Source organism: Branchiostoma lanceolatum, chromosome 8 (genome assembly GCF_035083965.1).
Source record: "Branchiostoma lanceolatum isolate klBraLanc5 chromosome 8, klBraLanc5.hap2, whole genome shotgun sequence".
Lineage (NCBI taxonomy): Eukaryota > Metazoa > Chordata > Leptocardii > Amphioxiformes > Branchiostomatidae > Branchiostoma > Branchiostoma lanceolatum.
The window spans coordinates 9,798,407-9,825,786 of NC_089729.1; the positions used below are offsets into that span (position 1 = coordinate 9,798,407).

General features: G+C 40.4%; 1 protein-coding gene across 8 annotated transcripts; it reads right to left on the reverse strand.

Moving 5' to 3' along the window:
- Positions 1–1,031: 1,031 nt before the first annotated feature.
- Positions 1,032–13,596, reverse strand: LOC136440295 (queuosine-tRNA galactosyltransferase-like). Of its 8 annotated transcripts, none has more exons than XR_010756646.1 (14): positions 13,462–13,595; positions 13,023–13,119; positions 12,548–12,664; positions 12,063–12,162; positions 11,727–11,791; positions 11,367–11,432; positions 11,024–11,119; positions 10,290–10,385; positions 9,932–10,056; positions 9,323–9,458; positions 7,408–7,476; positions 5,242–5,316; positions 2,832–2,987; positions 1,181–1,279 (listed from the first exon to the last, which is right to left on the reverse strand). XR_010756646.1 is itself a non-coding variant. In XM_066436244.1 (14 exons), exons 2-13 carry the CDS (start codon positions 13,065–13,067, stop codon positions 3,022–3,024), a joined length of 1,041 nt encoding a protein of 346 aa, XP_066292341.1. In that variant the 5' UTR covers positions 13,068–13,119; positions 13,462–13,595; the 3' UTR covers positions 1,233–1,279; position 3,021. The 8 variants fall into 8 exon arrangements, 7 of the variants coding, with proteins under 7 accessions (XP_066292340.1, XP_066292341.1, XP_066292338.1 ...); XM_066436244.1 differs by lacking the exon at positions 2,832–2,987 and adding an exon at positions 3,021–3,072 and having other exon boundaries at positions 1,233–1,279; XM_066436243.1 differs by lacking the exon at positions 2,832–2,987 and having other exon boundaries at positions 1,032–1,279.
- Between the last annotated feature and the right edge of the window lie 13,784 nt (positions 13,597–27,380).

The window sequence follows — 27,380 nt, forward strand, 5'->3', positions numbered from 1 at the left end:
ACCCCTGTGCGGCCGACTGTAGGTTTTTGGACCATCGCACACCGGGGCATGCCCCTACTCTTTTTCGAAAGGTGTGGTGGGTTCTTTTACGTGCGCGGGGTGCGGTGTGGCTCTCCCCAAACACGGTACCTCAATTTAACGTCCTATCCGAGGGACGTCCCTAACCCTAGATGAGCTAGGTACTCATTTTCACCTGAGTGAAGTGAGAAAAGTGGTGTTAAGTGCCTTTCCCAAGGGCACAACGTCGGGGCGCAAGTTCGGACATGTCTCTGGGCACAACCCGTGATTAGATCCCGGGTCCCATTGTTTGACAGCAGCGAGCTCTACCACTTACGCTACACGACGCGAAACTGTACAGTAAGTCTAATCCACAGATGTGCTATGTTCATGACTACGATGATACCAGTTTACCAGTAGTCCGTCTGTCAATGGTACTGAAAACCAAGCTGCGTTGCGCACTACGTAATTCTACTAATATCTTTTCGTCACGGTTAGTCGTTTATTATGGTACAAGCTAGAGATCTCCGGAACAAGTTTGATAAAGTCTAAATGAATGCGTATCTGCCAACTTTCAATAGTGTGGCAATGTAGATAGATTGGATATAGCCGCAACCTGCTGCAAAATGAAATAATTGAACGAAAGCACGGAGCTGTCCTGTAGTGAACTAACCGATCTACGCGACAGAAACCACGACCTACACTCCTCGGGTACGCCGGGGTCTAATTCGGACGTCAGCCGGAGTCTTTTCCCCTCAAGGTGAATGCACCGACGTTACGGTTTATGACCAAGACAATAACACACAAACTGTAAGCCATTTACCTTTCAAAAACAACGACTGGCGTCTAGTCTGCATGGTTACGCTGACATGTTACATTAGTAAGACGTCTTCGTTCAATTTCCCAAACGACCGACAACGGCAAAACATAGCATAATATCTTACTCATAGGTCCTGTGATACCCAACGGCAAACATGTATGCTACAAAATAATTTTGTAAAATATAAAAAGTTAAAGCGATAAGGCGAGTCATCAATGATTCTACAGATAATCTTTATTAGTAAACGACATGTCAAAATTGATCAGTACTATCTACAATAGAACAACCATAATCAGCAAAACATTTGTAGTTCTAAAACAAATTCCTATGTAGACCACAGACGACATATTTTAAGGTTGTTCACTGACACTGTTGCTAGAATCAGCTGAAGAGGAAGTAGTCGACTCCTTCATGAAGATTGAGTGAGGACAGATTCTTCTCAAACTCACCCCCTGTCAGGTCCTGAGGACAAAGATTCAAAATGCATGTTAGGAATACAGATATGGACTTTAAAGTGGCACAAACGTATCAAATCTACGAGATTCTGTGACAAAATACAATGTGTGACTACACATGTTGGAAATTCTGCCGACCTCGGGTTGATAGTAGACAGTAGGCTAGCTTATTGAGTTTGTTCAATTCACTTCTTGAAGATTTTTTCGACCTGACAAAAGCTTATATTCTAAGTTCAAAACAGTACATGACCCGACGTTAGGTCATAACCTAGATGCTTTATTCAATATACGGCAAGGGTGACGACGTGTACCACCAGACAGAGCAGAGTGATTATCAATTTGATCCAACGATTTTCTGACTCATCTAACGTTTACAAGATTGACTGACTTGTCTTAATGGCATTTTAGAAAATAAGAATGCCAGGCTAGTTTAAATTTTCCTTTCCCAAAAGCTCAATCCCGGGCACATTTTTTCCCTGCAAATTTCTTGATGTGCATCAGCAGCACAGCAGGAAGCTACCTAATCTTGTATAATATATACACACACAGAGATAATAAACACAGCTGCTAAAAGTCCATTAGAGCACATTATGCTTCACCCCTACATTTAGCCGCATAAGTGATTGGAGCAAAGCGGACAACAGCACATCAATGTAAAAGCCTTGGTTGGTAGGCATGAAATTAACGTTGACAGAAAAGATTACACGCCAGCTGTGGATGTGAAATGCAGGAAACATATGGCAGGATGTGCTATGGTTAATCTGCACAAGTCATGTTAGGCTTGCTGACCTCATTTTATGGATGACATCTGCCCATGTATCACTTTTGAACAGTTTTAAAGTTTCAAAAAGAAGGAAATTATGCACGCAAGGCAAAGGCTTCAAACAATGACGTAACTGGTAGGAAAACAGTCGCAATAATATGTTAAATATTCGAAATAAGACAACCTACCTCCTGAAAGAACAAGAATAAAGGATTAATTGTTGTACCATATCTATTATCACTTAGATTTTAAAACACAGGCATCTTTTTTTGCCCATTTCAATTTTCGTTTCTCACACTTTCATCTTTGGGGTGTAAAAAGGATGTAATTCCAAAATCAAGTCAGTATGGCCTGAGTGAATGGATGTAGCTACATGTACAACTTGTCTGGATTAACATTAATGTGTTCTTCTCATTATCAGGTTTTACATAGCAGGGGTCGGGTAGAAATTCAAAATTTCAAAAAGCTAGCGCTGTGGGGGCAATCAAGGTTGCCAACTGTGCAGTTACTGTGAGCTGTACCTATCTGGCGATCAACATGTGTGAGTCATTTGTCTTGGTTCTCCCATGTATCATTTTTTACATTGTCGGATGGATGAGCGTCCCCTCCTCGCCCCCTCACATCATTCGCAAAAGGAGTGAAAAATGTGATATTTGATCAAAGTTGCATTCAACTTCTACAAATATCAGCTGTGAAATAAAGAAGACCAAGCAAATAAGGATAATTTGTGTTTTTTCTATCCTTGACTCTTCAGGACATGTTCTCTATTGAATGTCCTCGTTGTTTTTTCACATACCATTCCTGAGTGGAATGCCCTGCCCTGCCTGGCCCGGTCGGGTTGTCTCCCACAGTTATGACTTCCCGGGCCAGACTGGAGGCCTGCCCGCTTTAGCCCGGAACCTTCTCCTTCCTACTTTGCCCCTGATCATGACAGGGTCATCTTGGGGTAAACCTAAATTGAAGTTGAATTTGAAATTTATTTCACCTTATGTCAGAGCTGTCATTAGGACGTGTCCCTCTGTCCATGGATGGAAATTCTAATGTTGGGACACACAAACATTTCACTCCATCCGTCAAAAAAATGACACAAAATTGAGAAAAATGTATTTTTGTCAGCTTAAGATGACAGATTCAACGATGAGATGGGCTCCCAAACAATGAGTGGAATGGAAAAAAATGTAAAGCTGGAGAAAGCCCTGCCTGAAGTACTGTGCTCTTAGCAGAAAATGAGCTGGGAATCAAGAGCCTCACTGCAATTAGTACAAGTGAAGTCAGCAGGTGTGAATGGGGCATACAGCCTGCCACTGTGTGCTGTCATAATGAGTTAATCCCACAGAAATGATACATCGGGTCACTACAGGCAAGCTGTAATAACCCTGGCTTATCGAGTACAAAAGTGATCCGGTGATTACCTGAAGCACTGATAAATATGGTTACTACAAGTCATGTACAGATGAACTGCAATAACCTTAGACTGGTTAAAATCCTTCACACACTTTTCAGTGAATCTTCATTTCTATGGCCCTCGGCCACACAGTTGTGCAAGCACTACAGCTAGTCCCATACTCATAAGTGCTGAGTGCTAAGCTGAGAAAGCAGTTTTATAGTCTTCTATATGATCCTGCTGATGTTTGAATCCAAACATGGAATAAAGACTCATGGTGACTTCTTAGTTTGTAGCAACTTGACACTGGACTGCATGAAGCAGATGTACCGTAAGGTGCAAACTAGCTGCAAACCTATTGGGGCTCAATCTTCAAAATTTGGTATTGATACCTTTCTGTCACCTAAACAAAATGTGATCAGTTGGTGATAAGAGCTTTCCTCTGTGTCAGAACCTGACCTTTCAGCGTCCTTGTCAATCAGATTACCATGCCTTGACTGCACTATGACCATCAAGTGTTTTTAGATTCTAAGATTGTGAATTTTTTGGTTTTCCTAAGCAGGGTTCTAGCCAGCTTTAATTTTTTTCCATCATCCCAATTCCCATGGACAGAAAGATCTTACAAAAGAACCATTTTTGTCATCGTGTACGAATTTCCATCATTTCAGTTACATTTTGACATGTCTTTATTTTTAACCACTGAGTTTGTCCGTCAATGTTGATGGAATGGTCTTTAAATTTTTCCAGACTACGCAGAGAAATTTTAGAATGACGGAAAGGTGCTAGCTACAGCCCTGTTCCAAAGGCAGTTTAATACTTGAGTAACACACAGAACAGATATATCATCTATGTTAAAGGCAGACAAGCACATAGATCTTTACTAGTAGTACACACTGTAAGGCAAACTTCTTTCTTTAATTTTTTCCATATATATTTTGTGTAAAAGAACTTACGTAAATCTAGTAAATGCAGGTGATGTCATTGGTGCTGAAAGGTTATCACCTCACGCAATAGTTATGTTGACATGATTTGGGGACAGCAATCATGTACAACTGACTTAAATGTTGACATCAAATTTAGCAGTATAGGAGATGAAAGAAGATGTCATGTTGGGATGTATATGTGTGTGTGTGTGTGTGTGTGTGTGTGTGTGTGTGTGTGTGTGTGTGTGTGTGTGTGTGTGTGTGTGTATGTGTGTGTCTGTTTTATTGTAAATATCAACACCATCTAGGCTAACATTTGTATGCCTGCAAGATTAGTATTTCGATAAAGAAGAAGATCAAAGATCATACAGTATCAATCTTCAAAGTAATGAGGGATCCCATGCATAAAAGGAAATTGAAGCCTTGGGACTCTTCTAGACCTCTCCAACACATCTGTCAGCATGTCCTTGGTTATGTCCTACTAGGGCCACATTTCTAAACTGGTGCCTGGCTGGGCAGTTTGTACGAGCAAAAAGGTACGATATAAAAACAACAAGATGTGCCAAACGGAGAAAAAATTAGTCATGTGCATAATTTGTGTATATTTCTTGATATACCTTTTTATTTTTCATTTATTCATTGGTTCGGCATGCACACATTGTTACATGAACAGCCAGGGCTGCCCAACAAGCAAAACAATTGCTAACCCTGAGAGAAAATACAATCAATAGGATACTTAGTTTTAAAAATTTACATTTGTATTTACTTTGAATCATATATCATACATTTTTAATTACCGCAAACAAGCCATCCAGGGCCAGGTTTGGAAATGTGACGGACAAAAAACTAGTCCAGTCATATTCATGTTACATAAAAGAAGGAATTGTGAAAGGACTCACCAGTTTGACACATATGATAAAAGGTGGGGATGCCTCCCTGAAATGTATGATGGGAACCCTTGGCTTTGGCACATCCTGTTGAGAAATTTGTCATTGCTAGGTTAGGTCTAGTGCAGGTACAATTTTTCTTCAAGGTTTAAATTAACGTCTACTTTTATAATACTGCCACTAACAATATTAGTAACAGATAAAAAAATGAAGAATCTAAAGAGATCTACTACTGCAGCATCAGTAAATTCCATGGTATAGATCTCAGATATGTAGGTGTTCAAGATATTCTTAGGAAGGCCTCAATATCCATATGCGTGTATTCTACCACAATGAGGACACAAGTTTACAGTCCCTTAACAGGACAGGCAAGAGCTTGTAGACGTTTGATCTACTGTGTGTTTGAAAGGACAATATTCTTTTTTATGATGTATTGAGTCTTTCTTTTGGATACATGTACAGCCTGAACAGTGAAAGACTCTCCATTGCAATTCATAATTTGAACAGTAGAACATCTTCACTTGAGTAAATGTTTTCACCATTGCAAACTGAGAGTTGTTTTGCATCCCTGCTTGGGGGTGTATGCCAGAAAGCACACACAAGTCTAAAGGGAATGCTGAAACCTTAAAACCTTATCACAAAACTACATCAACCTTTACAAATCTCCTGTAGTTTGCATGAACAGCCTTCCCCCTGGTATGGCTGGTACACTTGAGTACTGACCCTGGCCTTTTAACTACCTGTGGGTCAGCAGTGGCTATCTATATCCATCCCACACAGCAGATCTCCTGAGTGTTCCCATTGTGCCAGAGTGAGTGAGTTAACCTATGGAACTGGAGATAGCAACATGCCTCAGAGCCAGGATGGTCGACGGCGTATGCTCCTACACTTTGCAGGTTGCCTGTAACTTTTCTGCTGTATATTGAAGCTGGGCATTGTGCCAGACACAGCCAGAGTGAGTGAGTTAACCTATAGAACTGGAGATAGCACCAGGCCTGAGAGGAATGCTGCTTGATGCTCCTACACTTTGCAAGGATATTGGAATAACTTGGTTGATAACTTTTCTGCAGCATGTGAAGCTGGATGCAGCAAGTATATTAGCTTTGCCAGGATGTACTCTGACGAATCTTATCCTAAAAGCACATCACAGGATCTGGGAGTCTAGTAGGCTTTTACAAACCTGAAAGTACGGAACTGGGGATTGAAACAAATTTTGTCTGGGCAGATAGATCCTCCTTGGTATGAGGTTCTGGCAAAAGATGTTTCACCCAACATCACACACTATGGCCATGTAGGAACAAGCAGAACATACAATATAGGCTTGTGATTATGTAGGCATCATACTTCACATTTCCAAATTTGATCCTAAGGCCACACCAATTTTTTTGTTGCTTCTCGGAATCGCCTCTCCTGTTTTTCGCACTTTGAATTTTTTTTTAATTGGGTCACTACATTCCCATTCATGAACTTTTACTCATGATTTTACTATTTGTTCAGTAACTGTTGTTAAACTCAATAGCCACCAAAATAGATTATAAAGGCCTGCACATACCTTAAAAGTGTGATCACATAATTTTATTATAAGTTATAATTTTTCAGGTCACATTACATTATAAGTTATGATTTTTCATTTATCAAAACTATTTCTCAATATCAATCCATATATTACATAGCAAAATGTGATTTTGCAACTGAAATTATAGTACTAGATCAAAGAAAGAAAGAACTATAATAATCCTCTTATTCTTTATGTTTTGTAAACCCTTATCTTCACCCAAGACTATTTGCAAAAAACATTTTTTTTTCTGTCGCTCCAATTTTTTCTGAAAAAAATCTGAGAATCAACAAATAAATGGGTGTGGCCTAATGCTACTTTGTTGCACTGTGCTTTTACATACATCAAGAAAAATTTGAATCGGAAAATATCCCTTGCATTTTTATCTGCCAGAATTTCTTAAACTGCTATTTTTTAAACATTGTTGTATGCTAAAGTTAGAGAATTAATAACATTTGAGACTGCTCACAAAGAAATTGGAAGTTTTGATAGCAATTCTTCTCTCAAAAACTTTAAACTCAGCATTGACAAAAATAAAATGTCTACATTATGCAAAGTAAACAGAAAGTAAAGCTTCAATGCATGACTGTAAAAGGCAGTTCTTGCCAAAGCCATGAACTTACCATGGATTCCTCGTATGTATAAAACCCTTTCTCAATTTTTTTAGTATCAACATCACAGAATGCAGCTACCTAAAAACAGAAAACATAATCAGCATTAGAAATCCCAAAAAAAGGTACTCAAGCAACTGGATAAAATGTTGGAACAGTCTGATATTTCAGCATCAGATCTTCTCAAAACTATCATGAGCATTGTATTACACTGCCATGGTAGCCATTATTGATATCAGCAACATAATAATGATAAGTTAAACATTTGTGATTGACTGGCTTGTTCTAAGCACTTATATTCGTCAAAAACATAGAGATTGTTGCTTTGCAAAAGTTGTCTTAAAATTTATCAAAATCAACATTTCAAATGGTATGATAGAGCACACAAGCAAGGCCTTCTTTTTCATCTTTTATTGTTCACTGTGTGTGAAAGATATACGGATCCAGAACTGTCCTATTCCTGTGCTCTTTATCAGTCAACGAAGTGAGAAAAACAACTTGTCAACGGAAAGATCTTGCAGGTTGAAGGGTTGCTTTGCAGCTGTTAATCTTGTGGTTAATTGGAGCTTGCAGCACCCATAATGAGGAGGTTACTACAGTAATTATTTTCAAGTGTAAAAATTTGATTCTCCCAACCCTCATCATAAACGTGTAAAAGGCCAAATTGGTACTTAACAAGCCAATTCCAGATTTCCCTCCTCGTGTACAATCATGTACCCCTAATAAGTTCTCGACTATATGTGCTTACTTTATGTTCATCTATTTTCACTCAGACTTAATTTCGTGATAGGGGAGGAAAGAAGGTTTTTGTGGTGTGTCAAGTTTGCAAAAATTAAAATTTGCAGACGTTCAAATTTCCAGAATTCAATAGTACAGTAATAAGACAATGGAAATGTGCATTTGCAGTGTGACATGAATTCTAGGTTAAGAGGTCATTGCAAAAAGAATGAAAATAAAACCACTGCGAACATTTCAAGATTCAGTATCTTTGATGCTGAAGTTGGAATAAGTTTCGCATGAAAATTGCGAGGACACATGTACAGCTGACGACAGCTTCAAGAGGAATGCCTGCAATATCTCTGAAAATGTCAGGGGAACCTCTCAGTTCATAGCAAAACTGGCCTACAGAATGGGACTGGTGGGGGAAATCATAAGTCTGACAATTTTTGAAGATTCGCTATTACATGGCGGTTGAATTTCATATGACATACCCATAGCATTCTAACCCCCCCCCCCCCATTCTCTGCCCCACATGTACACCTGTTGTATGTAATTATTCAAAACGAGATTGAAAGGAAGAGAACAGCTACAGAAAACAGCGAGACAAAAGTGCACAAGAAATTCTGCTCAAGATGTGACTGTGAAAATTGACTTCTGACATAACAAATACACATTAACATTAACTGAAAATCTAATATTCCTTACAGTCTTTCCCAAATGCTTTCTAAGTCGTAAAAGGTCTGATACCAATTTCGCTAAGTTGATGAATATCATACAGAGACTTAGTTATTTCCACAGTCTTGGTGTAGATAAGGGAGTTCAAATGTTGTAGCCATTAGTTTTATTACCAAATCCAATCTTTCCTTTACCCTGAGAAGGGAGATGATGGGATAAAAATGATACCCTCAAGCTAGCATTTGCAACAAGGGCAATTCAATCCTGCAGTACCAAACAAAAATAATAGGTGGTGCTACAAAACATACCAGTAACACACATTAACTTTGTATAAAAGTATCGAGTATCATATGCAAGCTAACAGTTAATCATTGACAAGCAACTGGATAGATTTTGGAAGCAGTCAAAATTGTTAAACGATTTCCAAAATCTACCCAGTTGCTTGAGTATCTGTTACCTTGCATATCTTATTGCCTGGATGAAACCTTCATCCACGTATCAAGTACATGTAATAAGTTAATGTTAGTCTCACCTTAGCTTTATTTTCTTTAGAAAGGTCCCTATAAAATCTCCTCCCCTGTTTTCCAGCGTTCCATATTGTAAACTTGCTCCAGTTGACTAGAACTCTATCCTGCAGTGCTGCTAGCTGTATGTTCCAGATTGTATCTCTGAGAAGAGACAACTTGCATGTCAGTGCGGAACTGCAGAAAGCAGATTGCTGAAAAGTCCTGATGCTGTTGAAAGTACATTCATTTGTAACTTGAACAAAAACTACAAATGGTGCATGACACAAAAGTTAATCAAGAGGTCTGTGTAACTTAGAACATCGCTTGATGCACAATAAGACATTATATGACAGTTACACATGACTCTGGGAGTTTTACTGGTAAGGGAAGGGAAATCAAGAAAGAATGGGGTACACTGAAGACAGGAGGCAACTCATGGTGATCATCGCAAGGGAGGCATGCCCCCTTTGATGGGAAAAGTTTTATGAGGAAAGCAGGAGTTAGCAAGAAAGCAACATGGCACACTGCTCAGGGAAATTCTACCTTGCTGCAGTTAATAAAGTATATTTGAATGTTCAAACAAAGTCAAAAGTTCCCATGTTTTCATACAACACCAAAAGTAGATGAAAGCTCACCTGTGTACAGAAGCAGTCGCTGCCTGCGGGTGATACCTGTACGTCAGCAGGTGTTCATCCACCCGTATCACCTGCCCTCCCAGTCTCAGGTGCTCCAGGAAGAATATTAGGTCCTCAGGTACACCCTGCACATTCAGGGTATAGAAATACAAAAAGATTTACTGAATTGATGGTACATCATAACCTGTAAATGCATCTAAAGTCACAGTGATTTAATTTTGCTGTAGGGAGAAAATTAAGTGATTTTAGTTCGCAGTTGACACAAGGCGGCAGGCGGGCAGAACAAGCATTACCAGTCATTTTTGTTTGTGTACCATAGTTGTAAGACTCTTGTGGTTGTGCATTCTGGTATGTGTACCTTTCCTCCTTCATTGAAGCCTCGAACCTTGTCACACACTGAACGGGCACAGAGCCAAGTGGGCATGATCACTGTTGGACCATTGGCGGTGTAGATCTGCACATGAAGGAGAAAGGCAAGGATCAGAATTTAAATGTCTAAAGGCAGCTTCCATCTGTCAAAGTCTACTCCAGAGGACAACAGCAAGCTAAGCATGTGGCATAAAGTCATGGCAATCAAGTAAGAGGTTATGTTAGCTGTTAAACACGTAATTACCATGGCATGCCAGCTTTCAACAATACCAACAGGAAACCAGTAACTACAGATTGTCAGAGTATTCATTTTTACACCCATACATCGGGTAACTACCATATTGATTAATGTGTTACTGATATTGCATGGTTAAGACACAGGTACATGTCATACAAGCACATGTGCCTATCTGTGGTGTTGGTACATGTGGTGCAGGTACATGTGCCCACCTGTGTAGGTACATGTCGTACAGGTACATGTGCCCATCTGTGGTGTTGGTACATGTGGTACAGGTACATGTGCCCACCTGTGTAGGTACATGTGGTGCAGGTACAGGTGCCCACCTGTGGTGTTGGTACATGTGGTACAGGTACATGTGCCCACCTGTGTTGGTACATGTGGTATGGTACAGGTACATGTGCCCACCTGTGTAGGTACATGTGGTGCAGGTACAGGTGCCCACCTGTGGTGTTGGTACATGTGGTACAGGTACATGTGCCCACCTGTGTTGTAAGCTGCTCAGGAGTGAGGTTGTTGATCCACCTGGTGTACCTGTCGGTGGAGCCGTCTGGCTCACGATGGACACGACAGCCGATTATCTGCATCATCGGGGGGAAAAAACACATCTTGAACAATTCCGTAACTGCTGGGTTCAACTCATCAGAATGTTCTGTTTTGATATGAAGTTGTAGAATTCAACTGGATCTATAAGGGTAGGTATCTAGAATCATGTCAAAAAATGACAAGCATGCATATAAGATTTACATACTGTACTTATTTGTCAGTGTTGTCTCAAAATCTGTAGGAAACCATCAAATGCATGCTGGAAACAAGCATTTATCTTACTGCACATTGATGCTGCACTGCTGTCTCATACTGGAGTTCCACTCTCCTAGGGTGCATTATGTCATCCTGTTGGTAAAGATGGGAGGAAAGGGCTTTAAAATTAACATAACAGTTTACATCTTTATCATTCAAGTTACTGAAGATAAAACATATTACATGTACCTTCAATAATGAACAAACATTAACAATCTGACAGTTGTTGAGTGAAAGTTTTGTAGTGTCTTCGAATGCCTCATGACTGTTATTAGACTTAGTGATGATAATCAATTCTGAAATTATCTTTTTACTTCTATGGGGTACTTAAAATAGATTAATGCTCTTAGTAAGAACTGACAATCAGGAGGCACATAATGTACTTACTGCATCAAGGAAGCACAGGAATGCTCCACTGCTCTGAAGGATGGCCTGGTTTTTGGCGTAGCCAACTAGGTAGAGAAAGATTCGGGTTTAGTTGCCTTAACAATTTTAAAGACACAAAGTTTACTTAAGATAAGAATACAGTGAAGTTTTCTTCAAAACATGAAGAAACATGTTCCTGATACGAAAAAAAAAGTTTACTTTTGCATTTTTTGTGGCGACACCATGGATGACTATGTTTTCATTGTATTAATTTTTTCAACTGCAAGCTTAAAACATCGCAAAAAACTTGTTCCCCTCCTATCAAGACATTTAAAAAAAAAAGTTAACAGTGCATACCTCCCCTGGGTGTATCTGAGTCATGACCTCCTATGGTCATCAATATTCCTGCAGCTTCAAACTTCTGCCTCCAGTCCTGGATTATGTTCATGGAACTGTCCTGGAAAGTGCAACAAATCCTAGCAGTTTTCAAACAAGTCGGTGGGAGGTCTACTCTGAATTAACAGAAATACTGTCAGGTTTTAGTGTAGTCCACATTTGATGTCAACATACTGTGAGTTTCTGCTATGCTCTTATTTTTGTACTTATTATAATGAAATCAAATATGACATCTGCATTAGTAATGTATTGTGACTGCCCTCAGTAAACAACACTTGCCATTGTACTACATGTAGAATTGAAGGAGGGCATCCTTTATTTAAAAGACACCTTCCTTTTTGTGCCATGGCTTGAACAACACCAGGAACTTTGGGTGTGATGGTACATTTGAGCATTAGTGTATTGACACCTGGAGACACAACACTAGTAGTAACATAGACTCGTACCTTGCTGGCATCATTGAAGATTGCCAGCTCCATGCAGCCCTTAAATGTCTGCAGCAACACAGACTGCAGAGATTCCTGCAGCCAGTCTGCAGCATTGTGGACCGGCATGATGATGGACTGTAGAAACAGATTAAACATTCTAAAGCCATGTTGGTTTAATCATATGGATATCTGCAGATGCATCAACTTTCGTCTGTTTCAAAAAAAGGTTTTCCACCATACTCTAAATCGTACAAAGCAGCTGCAAAATGAGCAAATATATGCCGTAAATTGCAAAACAATATCGGAAAACGGACACTTATGTCATAGAATTCCAAAAGTCAACAAAGAAGATAGTACATAAATGAAGAATCTAGTGTTTGGTAGCATTATACCATACTCTGTATATGATAAGTCATTTCTTCAACCTTACTGATCACTTACTAGTAGACCATTGGCAGTAGTGTATGTATAACTTTTGAACAGCCATACTTACCACATCAACAAATGGCTGATCTGCTTTACTTGATGACTCTGACATGGCAGTGTCGGGCACGTTTCAGTACGTTAGCCACTGCGAGAGTATGTAGAAGCTGCCGTCATTTGTCGTGTTTGATGCAACAGAAAGAAAACCAAAGAACCAAATTAATAATATTATTTGCAGTATAAAGCGCCTTTGACTTGAACTTCCGTTTACTACACGAGGTGATGACACAGTACTAGTATATCACTTTTCCTCATGAATTGGAACGTCAAATTTCGAAAGTTCAACCAATCCGACAGACAGGACGTGGAAGTGTGCTACATGTATCCTTCCAACCAGCCAGGCCAGGACACGCCCCCCTTCCACAATCAAAAGTTTGCAGCACTCAAAAAAGAACACAAAGACAAATTTATGCATAGTTATTTGAACGCAAATATGAATTAGGTCATACCATTATTTCACAGCAAATCTGTAACGCTTACATGTCGAACAGCACAGTACAGGAAAGAAAACAGACCAACTTATCACTCTTCAATTTTCAAAAGACCGCCATGTTGAAATTGGACGACACCATTCAAAGTAAAGGGGTGAAATTGATCCGAAGAAGAACGTGGTTTAATAGATATCGAATTCAACATTGACATCAATTCATATAAACTATCGAATACAATCTGACCAACAGTGAAGATGGAGAGACAAACAGGTCAAGTTCCCAGGTTTGTACACGTAACACGTATGAAAAAAGACCTGTTTTTCATGTAGATACGGAAAGATGGCGCTTTCAGTGTCGCAAATATATTCACCAGGTTGTATTATTTCAGCTAGTAGGTACCCATGATCACCCATGTGAGTGAGTAATGAGGCTGTTAAATTGTAAAACGATCAAAGTTCGACACATTGCGTTGAACCTGGCTGAAATTGGACATAGGGTACCGTTACCGTTGGCTGATCTGCTTTACTTAATTCAAGTTGTGTGCTCATGTAAAATCCATGTGAAAATATAAGATAAAATCAGCTTCAACTAGGTCATCAATATTATTTCAGTTAAACGATTCAAGGCCTTCGTTGAATAGTATAAACAATGAGGTTGGTATAAAACTCGTAGCCTGATTTCAATCAAGCCTCCTGTGACCGCTTGCCGCCCTGTAACTGCTCGCCGCCCAGCAGAAACCCCCCCCGTGAGCTGGAGTTTACAGACTATAAAACTCGAGGCTTTGGTTAAGCGTAATAATCTCGAACAGTCAGACGGTGAAAGATTCCGTCTGCCCGCTGCTTTCGATTCAGTGCTCCCCGGGTTCAGCGCAGTGGATCGGACATCAGACGAAGGTTGGAGGTCCAACCGAAAATTCATGGTGAGTCAATTCTTGTGTTGGATCAAAGTTTAAAATTTTTTTCCAATCGAACAGTAATGTTATATATTAAACGACAATAATGCCCATTTTCAAACCTTATTGGCTCCACTGGACTATGTTGCAAAAACACCTCCACTTACCGACAGCCTGGGAGGACGGTCATTAAAGAGATGCAGGCTATGCGGAAAGAATTATATTGGCATCAAAATAGGAAGGATAATAGACGGCTGATTTGGACCGGAGCGGATTCTAATAGAGCTCATGATCATGCGTACTGTGGGTCACAACTGAATGATCTTGAAACATGAACTTCAATTGCTTGCCGCCCCTTTCAAGCTGTTAGTGAAATTACTTCCATTGTGAATTCTTCAGAAGTATAAAGCTACGTGTACTCATTACCGATGTTTGCTGCTCTGAAAACAATACTCTGGACCGGCTTTGCTTTCTGGACTGTGCTTTTCAGAGACATCAGAGTTATTGCGATCTTCCTCTCCAACTGCCGAGTCAATGAGATCGGGCCATTTTCGTCATTTACTGGTTGACTCCGTTGATCTATGACATGAAATGTCAGGGAGGGCAGAAGCTTGAAAATTTCCATACATTCCGCCCGCATTTATTCCCAAACGTTTTTGGATTGTGAAATCACCAGAGCGTATCCATATCTCAATTCATCGTGCACTTTGCATACAAAACATCATACCTTAAAAGCAAGGGAGGGCAATTACAAAAGTTACAAACATCCCCCCCCCCCATTTTTCCAAACGGAAATCAGCAGAGCGTATCCATATCTCCATTCAACGTGCTCTTTGCATACATACATATCATAAAACATCAATGCTTTGCAGATAGTCTTTATCTGCTGAGCATCAAAAGTTGTTCTAAAAGCCTGTCCGACCACGCATCCTGTCCGACCTTAGCTGCGCCGAAAATGACATGCAGTCGATGATATCCATTGATCAACACGCAAACCTTCAATTTCCTTAAAAGCAAACTGATGCATTGTTGCTTTAAGCTGCCATTCTCAAATGAACCAAGGTACAACTGAGCCTTAAGGAATATCATAAGTTAAAATGGAGACGGGGGATCCATTATTGATATTATATATCTTTACGATAAAATGTTTTAACATCACCATACATCGCGATCACCTTCTTTCGTAGGAGGATAGGCTAAGTACCTATAGTTACTAGTTCAGATTATATTCATCTGAAGTACAGCCAGTAGGTACCCATCTGAGTAATGAGGCGGTTGTAGTGCCTTTTAACGTGCTCGTGGTTGCTCCTCTATCACGGGACCCCCATTTTACTTCATTTCAGAAAGACGAATACAGCCCAAATGATGCCCTTCCCCGGATACGAACCAGGGTCTCCCAGCTACCAACAAATAAATTGGAACCAGGACCTCAGCTGCGAGGCTGCTACCAATTGAGCTACAGGTACATCCGTATGCTGTGATTTGACAAGGTTGACTGGTAGATGAATGCCATCTGAATATTCTGATGGTGTATGTTTCACATATATATCACCTTCAGCGTGCTTCACGCACAGCTACCAGGTCAGACGGAGGTAATACTGAAGAGCCAATGAGATGGCGGCCGAGTGTATATTCATTACCAAAGTACCGTTTGATTTGTCCTAATGGAAAGCGAAGCTAGCCTAATAGGAAGGCTAGCTTCGCTTTCCAATACTGGCATAAGTACAGATTAATCGGTACTTTGGTCATAAATGTACACTTGGTCGCCATCTTATTTTTTCTATATTTGAATCATTCTGACACTTAAATTGAAAATGTAGCTTAGATCAGACAACAATAATATATTTTGCGTGCGGTGTAAGCCGGAAGCTTTCAGGCAAGCGTATCTAGGCACGCACAGAGATTAGAGAGCCCCAATATCAGATCACTTTAATTCGAATTCGTTCACCATACTCAGTGCGTGATTAGACAAATTCTGTAAGAACTACTTTTTAAGTAGCTTAAAAACGACATGACATTGCCAATGTTTGTTACAATTCTATTATCTTACTTACTTACTTTACTATTATCTTCTTGGGTGGAATTGTAGAAGGCTTATCAATGACATCTACACGTAGACAGCAATGATAATAACGGATCTAGCATGGCTCAAGAGATAGCAGTTAAAAGAAAATAAATAAGTACCCTCAATCGCCTTACGAACTGAAATTACAGCTCTAGATCCAGCCAAGTGAAAATTTGTATTTTAAGTGCTTATTCAGCTACGTACTTTTGTCAAACCACGAGAGTTTTTATGGGTTCTAGCCAATGAGTCATATCGAGGAAAACTTTTATCAAAGGGCAAAATGACTTGCTGAAGATTTATCTCGCAGCCTAAGTACTGCTCAAGAGCGCTTTCAGCCTGGTAATGAACCTTGATGATGTCGATGGTAGCTAGTACTGGAAGATCGAGCTCAGCGATTTTGAAGTGGATAGGTAGTGTTCATAATATCAGCTTCAGTTTTCAGAGTTTCGTCTGCCTTGTGTAAACAAGATGGAATTTTTTTAACGAAATGAACAATGGGTTAGGGAACATGCGAGGGGATAGTCTACATGTGACTTGGACAGTTTTTAGGTGGGCGCATTATTATCAATGCGTTTTGGAAGGCAAGAGAGGAAAACGTACTAGAAAATACAACAACCTGGCTTTATCGATGGAAGTTCCGACCGAATCCGTGTCCATACGTTGTGACATGGCCCAGGTATAAGATGCTTTGAAAAGACGATAGCATGTTTGACTTACATCTTAGTATTTGCCGTGCAGTCGAGTAAAGCTCAAGTCGACCGCTAGGTTGGAAATGTGTCCAAGAAAGTGTCGATCGAGTGTCTTCATTCTTCTTGAACCAACAGAGTGACTTAAGTTACGAATTCGACCATTTTATCATTGAATGACATCTAGATACCCCACGACTCAGGTCATTGTCCATCCACCGCCAATAAAAACTAAAGTAAGAACAGTGACGCAATGTTAACGTAAGCACTTACACGAGTAAGGACATTCAAGTATGTTTACTGCACTTCAGTAGAGTGCACCTTGTCAAACGGTTTTATCATCAAGAAAGTTTGTATGAGTTCTTGACTAAACGTTTCATCAAGATTAAGAACGTCAAAACCGGTGTTCTTGCACGTACGACCATTCTAGTGAAGCCTTACGTGATTGATAAGCTTTGCTAGCGACTTAATTAAAGTATTTTGAAGTTGGCTAGGCTCCTCAAATTGCGGTCCAATCGTACGACTGAAAATCGATTTTCCATTAGAGATGCCTGTCTTGACACCACCTTCTTCGTCCATGGTGGCCGTGGCCGTCAAAAGGAGACAACACTCAACAGCGACTGGTTCACTAGGAATCCAGCACAGAATACTGATGCCGCAGTCTGGCATTTCATTAAGGCATCTTCTGGTAGCAGCTTATTTGTCGTCAAGTATTTATCTATCTATCTATTTTACTTATTGTTTGCTTCAGGTCAAAGGCCCGTACACACATACACACATGTAAACAGCCTACAGTATTGCCTACAGTTCATGTATCTACAATAGAATAACCGCTTAAAAACGCACTATGAGGTAGTCTCTCGCGGCCTACGTACAAGGTGTCAATATCAACTCCAAAACTAGCTGGAAAAGAAGGCTTCGGCTTGCAGCAAAAGTCTGGTGATTAGAGTTCTCGCGGTTATCTATGTCTGGATATGACGGTGAATTGAAGTCACCAGCGGCATGCCAAAGACAGGTCACCTCTGAACTAGGCCTGAGAGTATCCTAGACATTAATATTGTCAGGTGATACATGAGAGAAGATGTGTTCATTTGTATATGCAGAACAGAAGAGATGTTAATTTGTTCTTTTTGGTGTTTGCTCACTATTGGGAGCTATTCACCATCCGATGCGAAGTTGCATTCCATTATAATTCCAGGCCTTGCACAATTATAGTATTGCAACCTAGTAAAGGCATTGTAAGACAACACTCAAGTTAGTTGAAAGAACTTGAAGTAGAAAGAGTTTTACATAGAATCATGATATATGCACAATATTATGCCATACCAACATGAAGGGAGGAGTCTAATTTCATAAATTTTGACGTTCTTGCCCAAACCACGTCTTACATACATTCCTCCTCTTGTGAAGATCTCAACATTTTCTCCACGCCTGTTTTAGTAAACCCAACCTTGGCGGAGGTAGAGGACGAATCACTTAGTATATATACAGTATATACTTCTTCAGTCATGATGAGCAGTAATGACTGTGCTTTGTGAGTTTCCGTGATAGCGAGGATACTGTCTGAGATGTCATCTTCCCAACAAATGAATGGCAATGTAACTGGCTTCGTTTTGTAGCTTATATCAGTCTCCGGCTGCCATGAGTGTGATAACAAAACGTAAAAGATATTATGAACGTTAGCTTAGGGACTAAAGTTTTAGCGAGGGCTAAGAGGAATTAAACTCCGTTCCTATTAGTCGGTGGGAAATAGCAGGAATAGCAGAGAGAGGTCCTCTAATGGAAAATGAAGACAGACTCCAGTTGTTGCCGTGGCCGAGAAACGATGTTTATTCCACACTCACATGTTCTCTCCTCTTTATTCCTCGAGTCGGTCTATCTTGTCTAACATCCTGTGTTCCTAATTTTATACGTTTCTCAGTATCTACAGGATTAGTCATACACACGTGTCAAGCACAAAGTACATTTCTCAGAAAGCCAGGGGAGTCCTCTACTTACACACAAACTTCAATATGCGCTATATTACACACTTGTAAAAAAAACAGTCAAGAGTTCAGAAATGAAAATAAGCATGTCACTCATAGAGACATGTGTTATTATACATGTGCAATTTCATTCTTCTACAATAACCGTAACCGTCCGAAACCTTTATCGAACTGCCCTGTACTCACCATGTGCATACTAACTTGCTCGCTTACTATTTGCCTTTAGGCACGAAGTTACAGGAAACTGTCATTGCTAAATTTAAAGTTGTTACCGTATTTCTTTGTCCACTGCGCGTCCTCGCCGTGATGTAATTGCAAAGTGCACTGATATTTTGCTGTTACTGTGACCCTGTAACGCACCTAAGGCAACAACCGAAGTACATTTTATGGATGACATCCACTACAGACTCCAAATCTAATGCGAGAGGGTGAAAAACAGGATGGGTAAAGAAAAACAATATGCCTAATCTTAAACAATACACTAACTTTATAAACGTTGCAACAAGAATTTAGGTTGCACTAGTTTGGCCTGATTTCCAGAGAACTGCACTCATGGCTACAACGCTGGTGTCCCTTCTACAACTATCAGACTAGTTCACTTCCACAACTACAGTCATGGCTACCTGACTGGTGGCACCTCTAACGTTACAAGTACAATCAGGGCTACAACCATTTTGGTACTCTCTTTTCATGAGAAAAATAATTAGTTGTTTTTTTTTCCAAATCAGGCGAACATTAATGAGCTGATGTCATCCATAAAATGTACTTACCGTGGCCCAATGAAAAGGTCTCATGATCAGCCCAAATGTGTTCAGTCATTTCAATTGCCGCTAGCGTTGTGAACCCTCGCTCACATTCTGATCTAATTTGATCTTATTTTAATATTTTATATCATATCACCTTAACTTTGTTTGTCAAAAAGTTATAATTATAAGGCTAAACTTATTGAGCAACACAAGTTCGTACATGACGGAATGACAGCTGTACAGAACGATGGTTAGAACCCTGCAGTGTGAACATTCTTTCAATAAGGATATCAGATCAGGATTCTTATAGCGTATTACAATTACCCTTCATTATAGATTGCAGTGAAGTTCACGATTAAACAAAGTGATGGCACAGCAACTACGTCTTTGACAATGTCCTTGCAATAAGTGTCATGGGGGTACCGGTTGAATTTGACACGATCATTGAAAACTAAATCTATGGCTTTGTGGCCCTTTTTCAACCTACCATTTCATTGTCCCACCATTGACGGTTATCATATGAAAGTAACGTAACTAGAATTGAAGAAGAAAGAACTACATATGGCAACTGATTACATTTTACCTATTTCATTCTCGTATTGCATGACGATCAAGTTCCGTGAAATAGAATAAGACTGAGACTATTGGGCTACAATTGAAAGATTCGCGTCTGATCATGTTGTGGGCGTAGTTCTAACAAACGCTGGCTGCAACCGGTACATGCGACCAGAAAAATGCGTTCAGCGACAAATAGACTCTGAACAGTGTCGTACAGCCGGTACTTTCGAAGAGTGATAGTTCGACACCAGTCCATTGTTCATGCCCCTCTTTCCTAATCCTTTCCCATTTCCTCGCAGTTGATCCCTTCACCTTTTCCTCGAGCTGAGTAGAGAGATTGACGACTTGAGCGCAAATTGAAGCCCCCTGTTATCTATATAAAAACACGACAGTAGCCATGCTCTACTCTTCGTGTAGTAAATCTTAGCCAAATTTCTGGGTCGGGTCAGTTTGGAGTGCTCTGCTACCGATCAAATCTCGGGTCAGTTTGGAGTGCTCTGCTACCGATCAAATCGCAGATTGCATCTAAACGACACATACCGTCTCTGTGCACCCTATTGTCGGCGGTGCGTCAAAGATAACAAGAAGAAATTGACGACGCGTTATTTGAAATAAGGACATTTCCCTCAAGTGATATTAGACTGCCTATGCCATCAGTATTAGCTGATAGATCTCGACTCGGCTGGTATCAAACCCTCTGGTATATCTTTATAACGTACGTGCACAGTGCATGTCAGTGGCACCAATGACGAGGTACTGTTAGTTAGATGTGGGCGGCATGAGGATGAGGGCAAAAAGGTGATCATTATCGGCAACTCATGCATGTTTCACACACAATCTGTAGACATTAAAGTAATGCGATTCTCGTGTACCCAATGTGCGTAACGGCAGAGGAGCCCCATAACGATTTTCGGGAGATCAAAGTTTTATATCTTGTAGCTCCTTAGAGATATCCAGAGACATCGATCTGCGCAGTTGGCGCCAGTTTACTTAACCGTTGAAGGTCATTTTGTTTGAAGATTTTCGAGATGAATCATCATCTTGGATTTATCTTACCTATCCCACAGTCTTGTGGAACGTTGGGAGACACTTTGCAACCTTGAATTATAAAACAAGAAGTACTGACGTTGTTGCGAAGATTGATTCAATTTACCATTAGGTTTCATTGTACTGTGGACTAGAGTAATGGCATGGACGGAAGTCAGTTCGTAGAGTACTTCCAAGTCAGAGTTTGGCTAATTAATGAGATCATGAGTTACACGAGTTCATTACGTCTGTCCAGTAATATATGAAGTAGACAGCCGTGGCTTGATTTCCCAATAGCTCTCTAATTGAATTCTCAATTTGCAAAGGTGGTTGCTGCCCCACCGCGTCGAATCGACTTTCGTGTGTGTTGAGACAACCCAAAAAGGCTCCTTTCCATCCAGTTACGATATAGTCATCAATTACCTTAATAGTCATCAACTCTGAAAAGGACTTGGGTATCAAAGGTGTCTCCTTATCAACAGCATTTATCGAGAGGGTCCAACAAGGTCGATTTAATTGATGGAGTCAAGAGCATGCCTGGCATGTCCATCTCACTTCTGACGTCGACTAAGTGCACATGAGCATGATGAAAGTGGAAATCCCACTTGTGCTTATTAACCCTTCAAAAGGCTTCCACAGAGGGTATCATTACAGTTGGACTTGCTCCCCAAATTAATTAAATAGTACTGGTAGCTGTCACAACGTGTTAATCGCCTGCCCAACGGCCTTGTTACTAGGGATATATCCTTCATACACGGGCGTACGTGCTAAATCCACCGTAGGCTGTACGTGGTCTAGTTGTAGTCCCAGAGGCATTATAGTAATGTACTGGTATCGTAAAGAAAGTCCGAGTTGATATTTATCGAAGACCATGTAAAGGGTTATATTGGATAAGTAAACTGTGTGCTTTTTCAGCGAAAGGGGTGATTTTCTACTACACGAAGCGCGATCTATCTTTTTTTTTCTTGATACCATCAAACCATTTGCCATGTGGTCGTTTCAATCACTGGCCTCTACTGCTATTGCAACTACCTGTACTGTTTGACAAACTTTTCAATACGACACTACGATACCAGATAACGGACGTCGAGGTGCAGCGAGGGACATGAAAAATACATTTTATCAGACAATGATAATCGGCAATAGTCTATGATCATCAAAGTCTCTTACACATGATAATGGTGATTTTCACATACGCTTGATCGATTGATTGATTGATTGATTGATTGAGAAAAATGCCCAGTTCACACTTTGCAATGTACCTAAAAGACATGTTGGAGAAACGTTGTAACGCATATGCAGTAGGCCAGGCGTGTGCGTCAAAGATTCAGGCGAGTCACTGCGACTGACTGTCTGCGAGAGTACTGAAGATGTGACCCGGTTCTCTTAACAGTGCTCTTTGACAAACACCCTACTCAAACATGCATTTTCATTGAACCAGGGGCCTGCTACTAAAATGTGGCCTCCCGTAGGTCCTCACCCTACTCACAATGCAAACCGAAATGAAAACCTTGGATTCACACGGGGTAATTGAATTACACGACCTTTCATTTCCGAGCGGAGATTGCAATGCAGCTTCGTAATATTCTGTCACCTCTTCTGTACATGTGGAGGCATCGAATGTATTAAAAATTGTACCTAATCTTCCACCTTTGTAGCCGTACACACTGGCAGAGATTCGACGAGCCTCTACCCATTTGACATTGAATTTCAATGTCAATCCCATATACATCAAGGACACATACTTGATAAGCGTACAAGAGACATTCGTCTTGCTTCAGGTCCAGACGAATATGACTCAAAGAAAAAAAAACATTCAAAATTGACTGATGGAGCTTCCTGTGACATTCTATCATGACGGAGACTGCTTAGTAATTCTCCGAAATTGGATCAGAGACAATTTCATGTTTATAGAACCCTGAGTGATTCCCAGTAATCAGAAATTGAAAGGCTTGATTGTATTAGTGAAATTCTGTTACAAAAGTTCAACATAGATATTTTCTTTATAGTTACAAATCAAACAAGCAACTTTCCCATCTTGCCAATCTCCGGTTACACAATCTTCCGCTTCACACCCTGTTGTTGTACAATATTCAAATAACTGCGGACATACAAGACATACAAAGAAACAAACCGAAAACAGTATCTCCATTGTCACGGAGGTAATATGCACTACTAAGTACTGCTTTCCTCCGTCGACTTAGCAACGTCGAGCAGTTCTGAGAAAGACATGGTTATTTTGGTCCGACCAGCCCCTTAACTTAAAATTTACAAACACAGCGAAGGCTCAAATGATCCGCATCACGTAAATTGTTGCTACTGTTCTCTTATCTCTCTCTGCGTGTACAAGATCATTTCGATCTCTGACTCGAACCGGTTCAAGGCCTGCGTCTCAAACGACGCGCCTCTCCTTCTGTGCATGAAACGTCGATAGGCTCTTTGAACATGCAATTTCCTTCTCAGGACAGAATGGGCCGGCTCGTCGGCACGGGGCTTGATGAATGGAACATTTCAATTTTAATCTAGATTCCCTTCCGCTAGTCTGTTACCCTCCCCTTGTGAAGAATGCACACCCGCCATTGTGCTGCGCATGCCAAATGCACCAACCACAAATGAGCATCCTGTTAATTACGCTCATATAACCAGCCTTATCTTTAATACCAGGTCCAGGGATGTATTCTGCTTCATCAACTGAGGTTACTAAGCTGATGAATTATAGCGCTGATTATGTCAAAGACACAAACAACTCAATCGATTCTGCATGGATGGATAACATGGAGGGCCTTGAAGACTTTATCGACTCTGTGCCAAAGTTTGCAGGATACCGCTGTATCTTGACGCATTCGTTCGCACACACACCAGCACATAATCAGATCTCATTAAAGATAAATGGCTGAACATGAGACATACAATAGCCACAAAATAGACTCTCCGTGTTTATAACCAATGCTCATGTTTGAAGACGAATGTATAGATTGCCTTAAAAAAGCTTTATTAGCCTATTTACGATATCTTGTTGGTCTCAAAATTAGGTTTATCTGGTAGAAACTTTACCTTTTCACATACGCTGCAATTATCTCCGTGGTGTTCTACATATAGAGCTACAACTGAAGACATTAATAGTAACATCCTGGACTTCTAAAACATCAACACTTTGAAATATCACTCTAGGTTTAGCTATTAACTGTTCATTAAGTTTGTAAATCGTAAAGACGAAGTTTGTCTTTATGTTTCACATTTTATAAAAGTAACGGTTACCAGGAAATAATGCAATTAAATACTTTTTTCGGTTCAAAATGTAAACTGGGTAACTAGCGTTAACGTTATCATGCACACGCCCACACGAGTAGGGGCGCACGTAGTCCTATTTAACTCCTCTCCAAATGTCTGTAATCATGGCATGAATGCAGACGTCTAGAGAGTACAGACAGAACAACAAAATATCAAAAACGATTTAGAAAAATGAATTGCCATTAATCTTACATATTAAAGACTCCTTATCTAAAGGGATGCTAGCGCTATATACTTGCCTGAAGATTGAAGTAAGAGCCTAGTGTATGACCCTACACTTCACTAAATTTTACAACTTATCGATTTCAGGTTATGAATTCGCAGCTCGGCATATCACTGGTACATGTTCGCGGTAGCAATTATACCAGATAAGGTCTAGACTTCATAAATAGTCACATCATACGGTAGTTTGGGGCAAAAGAGCCTTGCGTTTGTAGGCACTAGTGGCATTACGCTGAATACGGTACATAAGACAGGCAGATTCCCTCCTCGAAGCTTGATTAACGACGTTTACCTCCCACATAAGCTTTCCCGCGTGGCTGTGGAACGTCCGCGGTGTCTCGTGGGCAGTCTTTGTGGCGCAAATCGAATGCTTCGTTGCCTGTTATAACTTCAGGCAAATCTCCGCAACATCAGTTCATGCTACATTCTAGAAGGAGACAACCCTTACTGTGTACAAATAGGAAAATATATCAGAGAATATTTAGACATTAGAACTAGTAGTGTAAGTAACACGTTAAACTTGACGTGTTGAATCGTTTATATACTTGTATGTAGGTTGATCCCTTTGTATACTTGTTTGTTTGCACGTATAGTTGTAGAAGACCTTCCGAAAGTCGCTGTACCTGTGTCAATAAAGATTGTGGGTTATGCTGCCTGGCGCTCCGCTATGTATCAATCTGTTGCAGTTGCAAGATCAATTAAGAAAGAAAAAAAAAGGTAAATCTAGCTGAGATGATTAAGCGTGCGATGGAAAAGCTGAGAAAAGTCTCAGTAAATGTGTCTGTGACGAGGTTGTGTACAGTTGCCAAGTGAATAAAAGATTACAGCGTAATGACGTGTTGAATTCTGATGATCGCAAATTTTGTGGGAGTTTGGAAACGAAGAATAGAATTTTCTTAGCTCTGAAGGGCATCAACTGACTCACGCCATTGATGATCAATCCCTACAGGTTCTCTACAGACCAGAAATATGGGGGCAGTTCAATAAAGTCTTCGCATGACCCGCTTTCGGTTATTGTAGGAGGATGAAATTGCACAAACGTATCTCTATAGGTCACATGCCTATTTTCATTTCTGAGGTCTTATAAGTTTCTCTTTCACAGCTACTAGGATGGAGTGAGGTGTGTGTGGTAGTGGAGCCAATTAATAGCGGTCATCAGGATCCTGAATACGCTTGTGTTAATCAGAGGTTTCCGAAGACTAATTTCCCAATAGACCTATAAGAATGGAACTTGGCCCTTACACATTGGTTATTAGAATACTGATAAGTGTGCCACGTTTTATTCCTCTTGATTTATGAACAATTAGTCTACGAAAACCTTCAACGACAACACGTATATTCATGACCATAATGACAGCTCAACTCAAACCTTACTCTACCCCAGCAGCTGTAAAGCCCCTGTCACATTTGTGCGCATATACAAGTCGGCATGAGTTGCGTATTAACATGTTTTTGGTTTAGTTTGCAGCCGAATAAGTGATTTCTTAGGTTCTATCAGTAGGTTGCACAACTGTGGGTCAACGTAGAAAACAACTTTTCCCCCGCAAACTTTACTTAAACCCAAAACTTTTTGGTTGAAGTAAAGTTTGCGGGGTGAAATGTTAATGCGTAACTCACGCGCACTCGAATATACGCACACGTGTGACAGGGCCCTAAACAAGAAACTGTTAAGAGTTCAGAACTGGAAATAAGCCTGTGACATAGAGAGAAACGTACAAAAATACATGAGAAATTTCGGTATCCTACAATAGCCGTAAATGCATCTATATTGAACTGTCGTTTGAAACACCTTAAACTAACTGAAGTCCTTATGATGCTGCTTCTGAAGCTGCTTTTGTCACTTAAGCTCACTGTTAGAGGTTTTGTTTGATCGTCTCTATATGCGTAAAGTTAGTCAAACAAAAGTGTATCTCTGGCAACGCTCGCATGCCATCAGGTTTTCCTTCTTCGACAAACAGTCTCTCCTGTTCAGTATCTCTCATACAGCCATGTACAAGTCTGACAGCAGCATTGATGCTCTTCTATAGAAGTTACATACAGATGCAATGCCGCCAGATACATATCTATCATGTGCAGCAGTCTCCTCCTCCCCCGGCGCACAACGACTACCCATATCTAGGTAATTTATCATGTCTGACTCCAACGTTGCTTCACTGCCATTTATCTGCCCTTAAGGTTGTCAAAATCAATGTTGTATAACGGGTCATCACCGGGGTGATGCCCAAGTTTGGGAGGTTGTACAGACAGTATTTCTAATCAGTACGGCGATATAACCAGGGCAGCGGGCACGACAACCTCACGGGAAGGCCTACGTGAGCGTCGATAATTGCCATGGGAGACAAGGAAAGTCGATGATGGGATGGAGCGCGCAGGCGCATCAGTGTTAAATTACCTTGTTGTTGGAGCTGTAATCACGTGACTCCGGAGCACGAGTATGACGCACACACATCTGCACGGAGACGACTA

Coding starts and splice junctions, on each gene's coding strand:
- LOC136440295 (XM_066436241.1), bottom strand. CDS start 13,067: ATGTCAGAGTCATCAAGTAAAGCAGATCAGCCATTTGTTGATGTG. Junction 12,665..13,022: donor ATCAGCCATTTGTTGATGTG/GTAAGTATGGCT, acceptor CTGTTTCTACAG/TCCATCATCATGCCGGTCCA. Junction 11,433..11,726: donor TCCTGTGCTTCCTTGATGCA/GTAAGTACATTA, acceptor CTTTACCAACAG/GATGACATAATGCACCCTAG.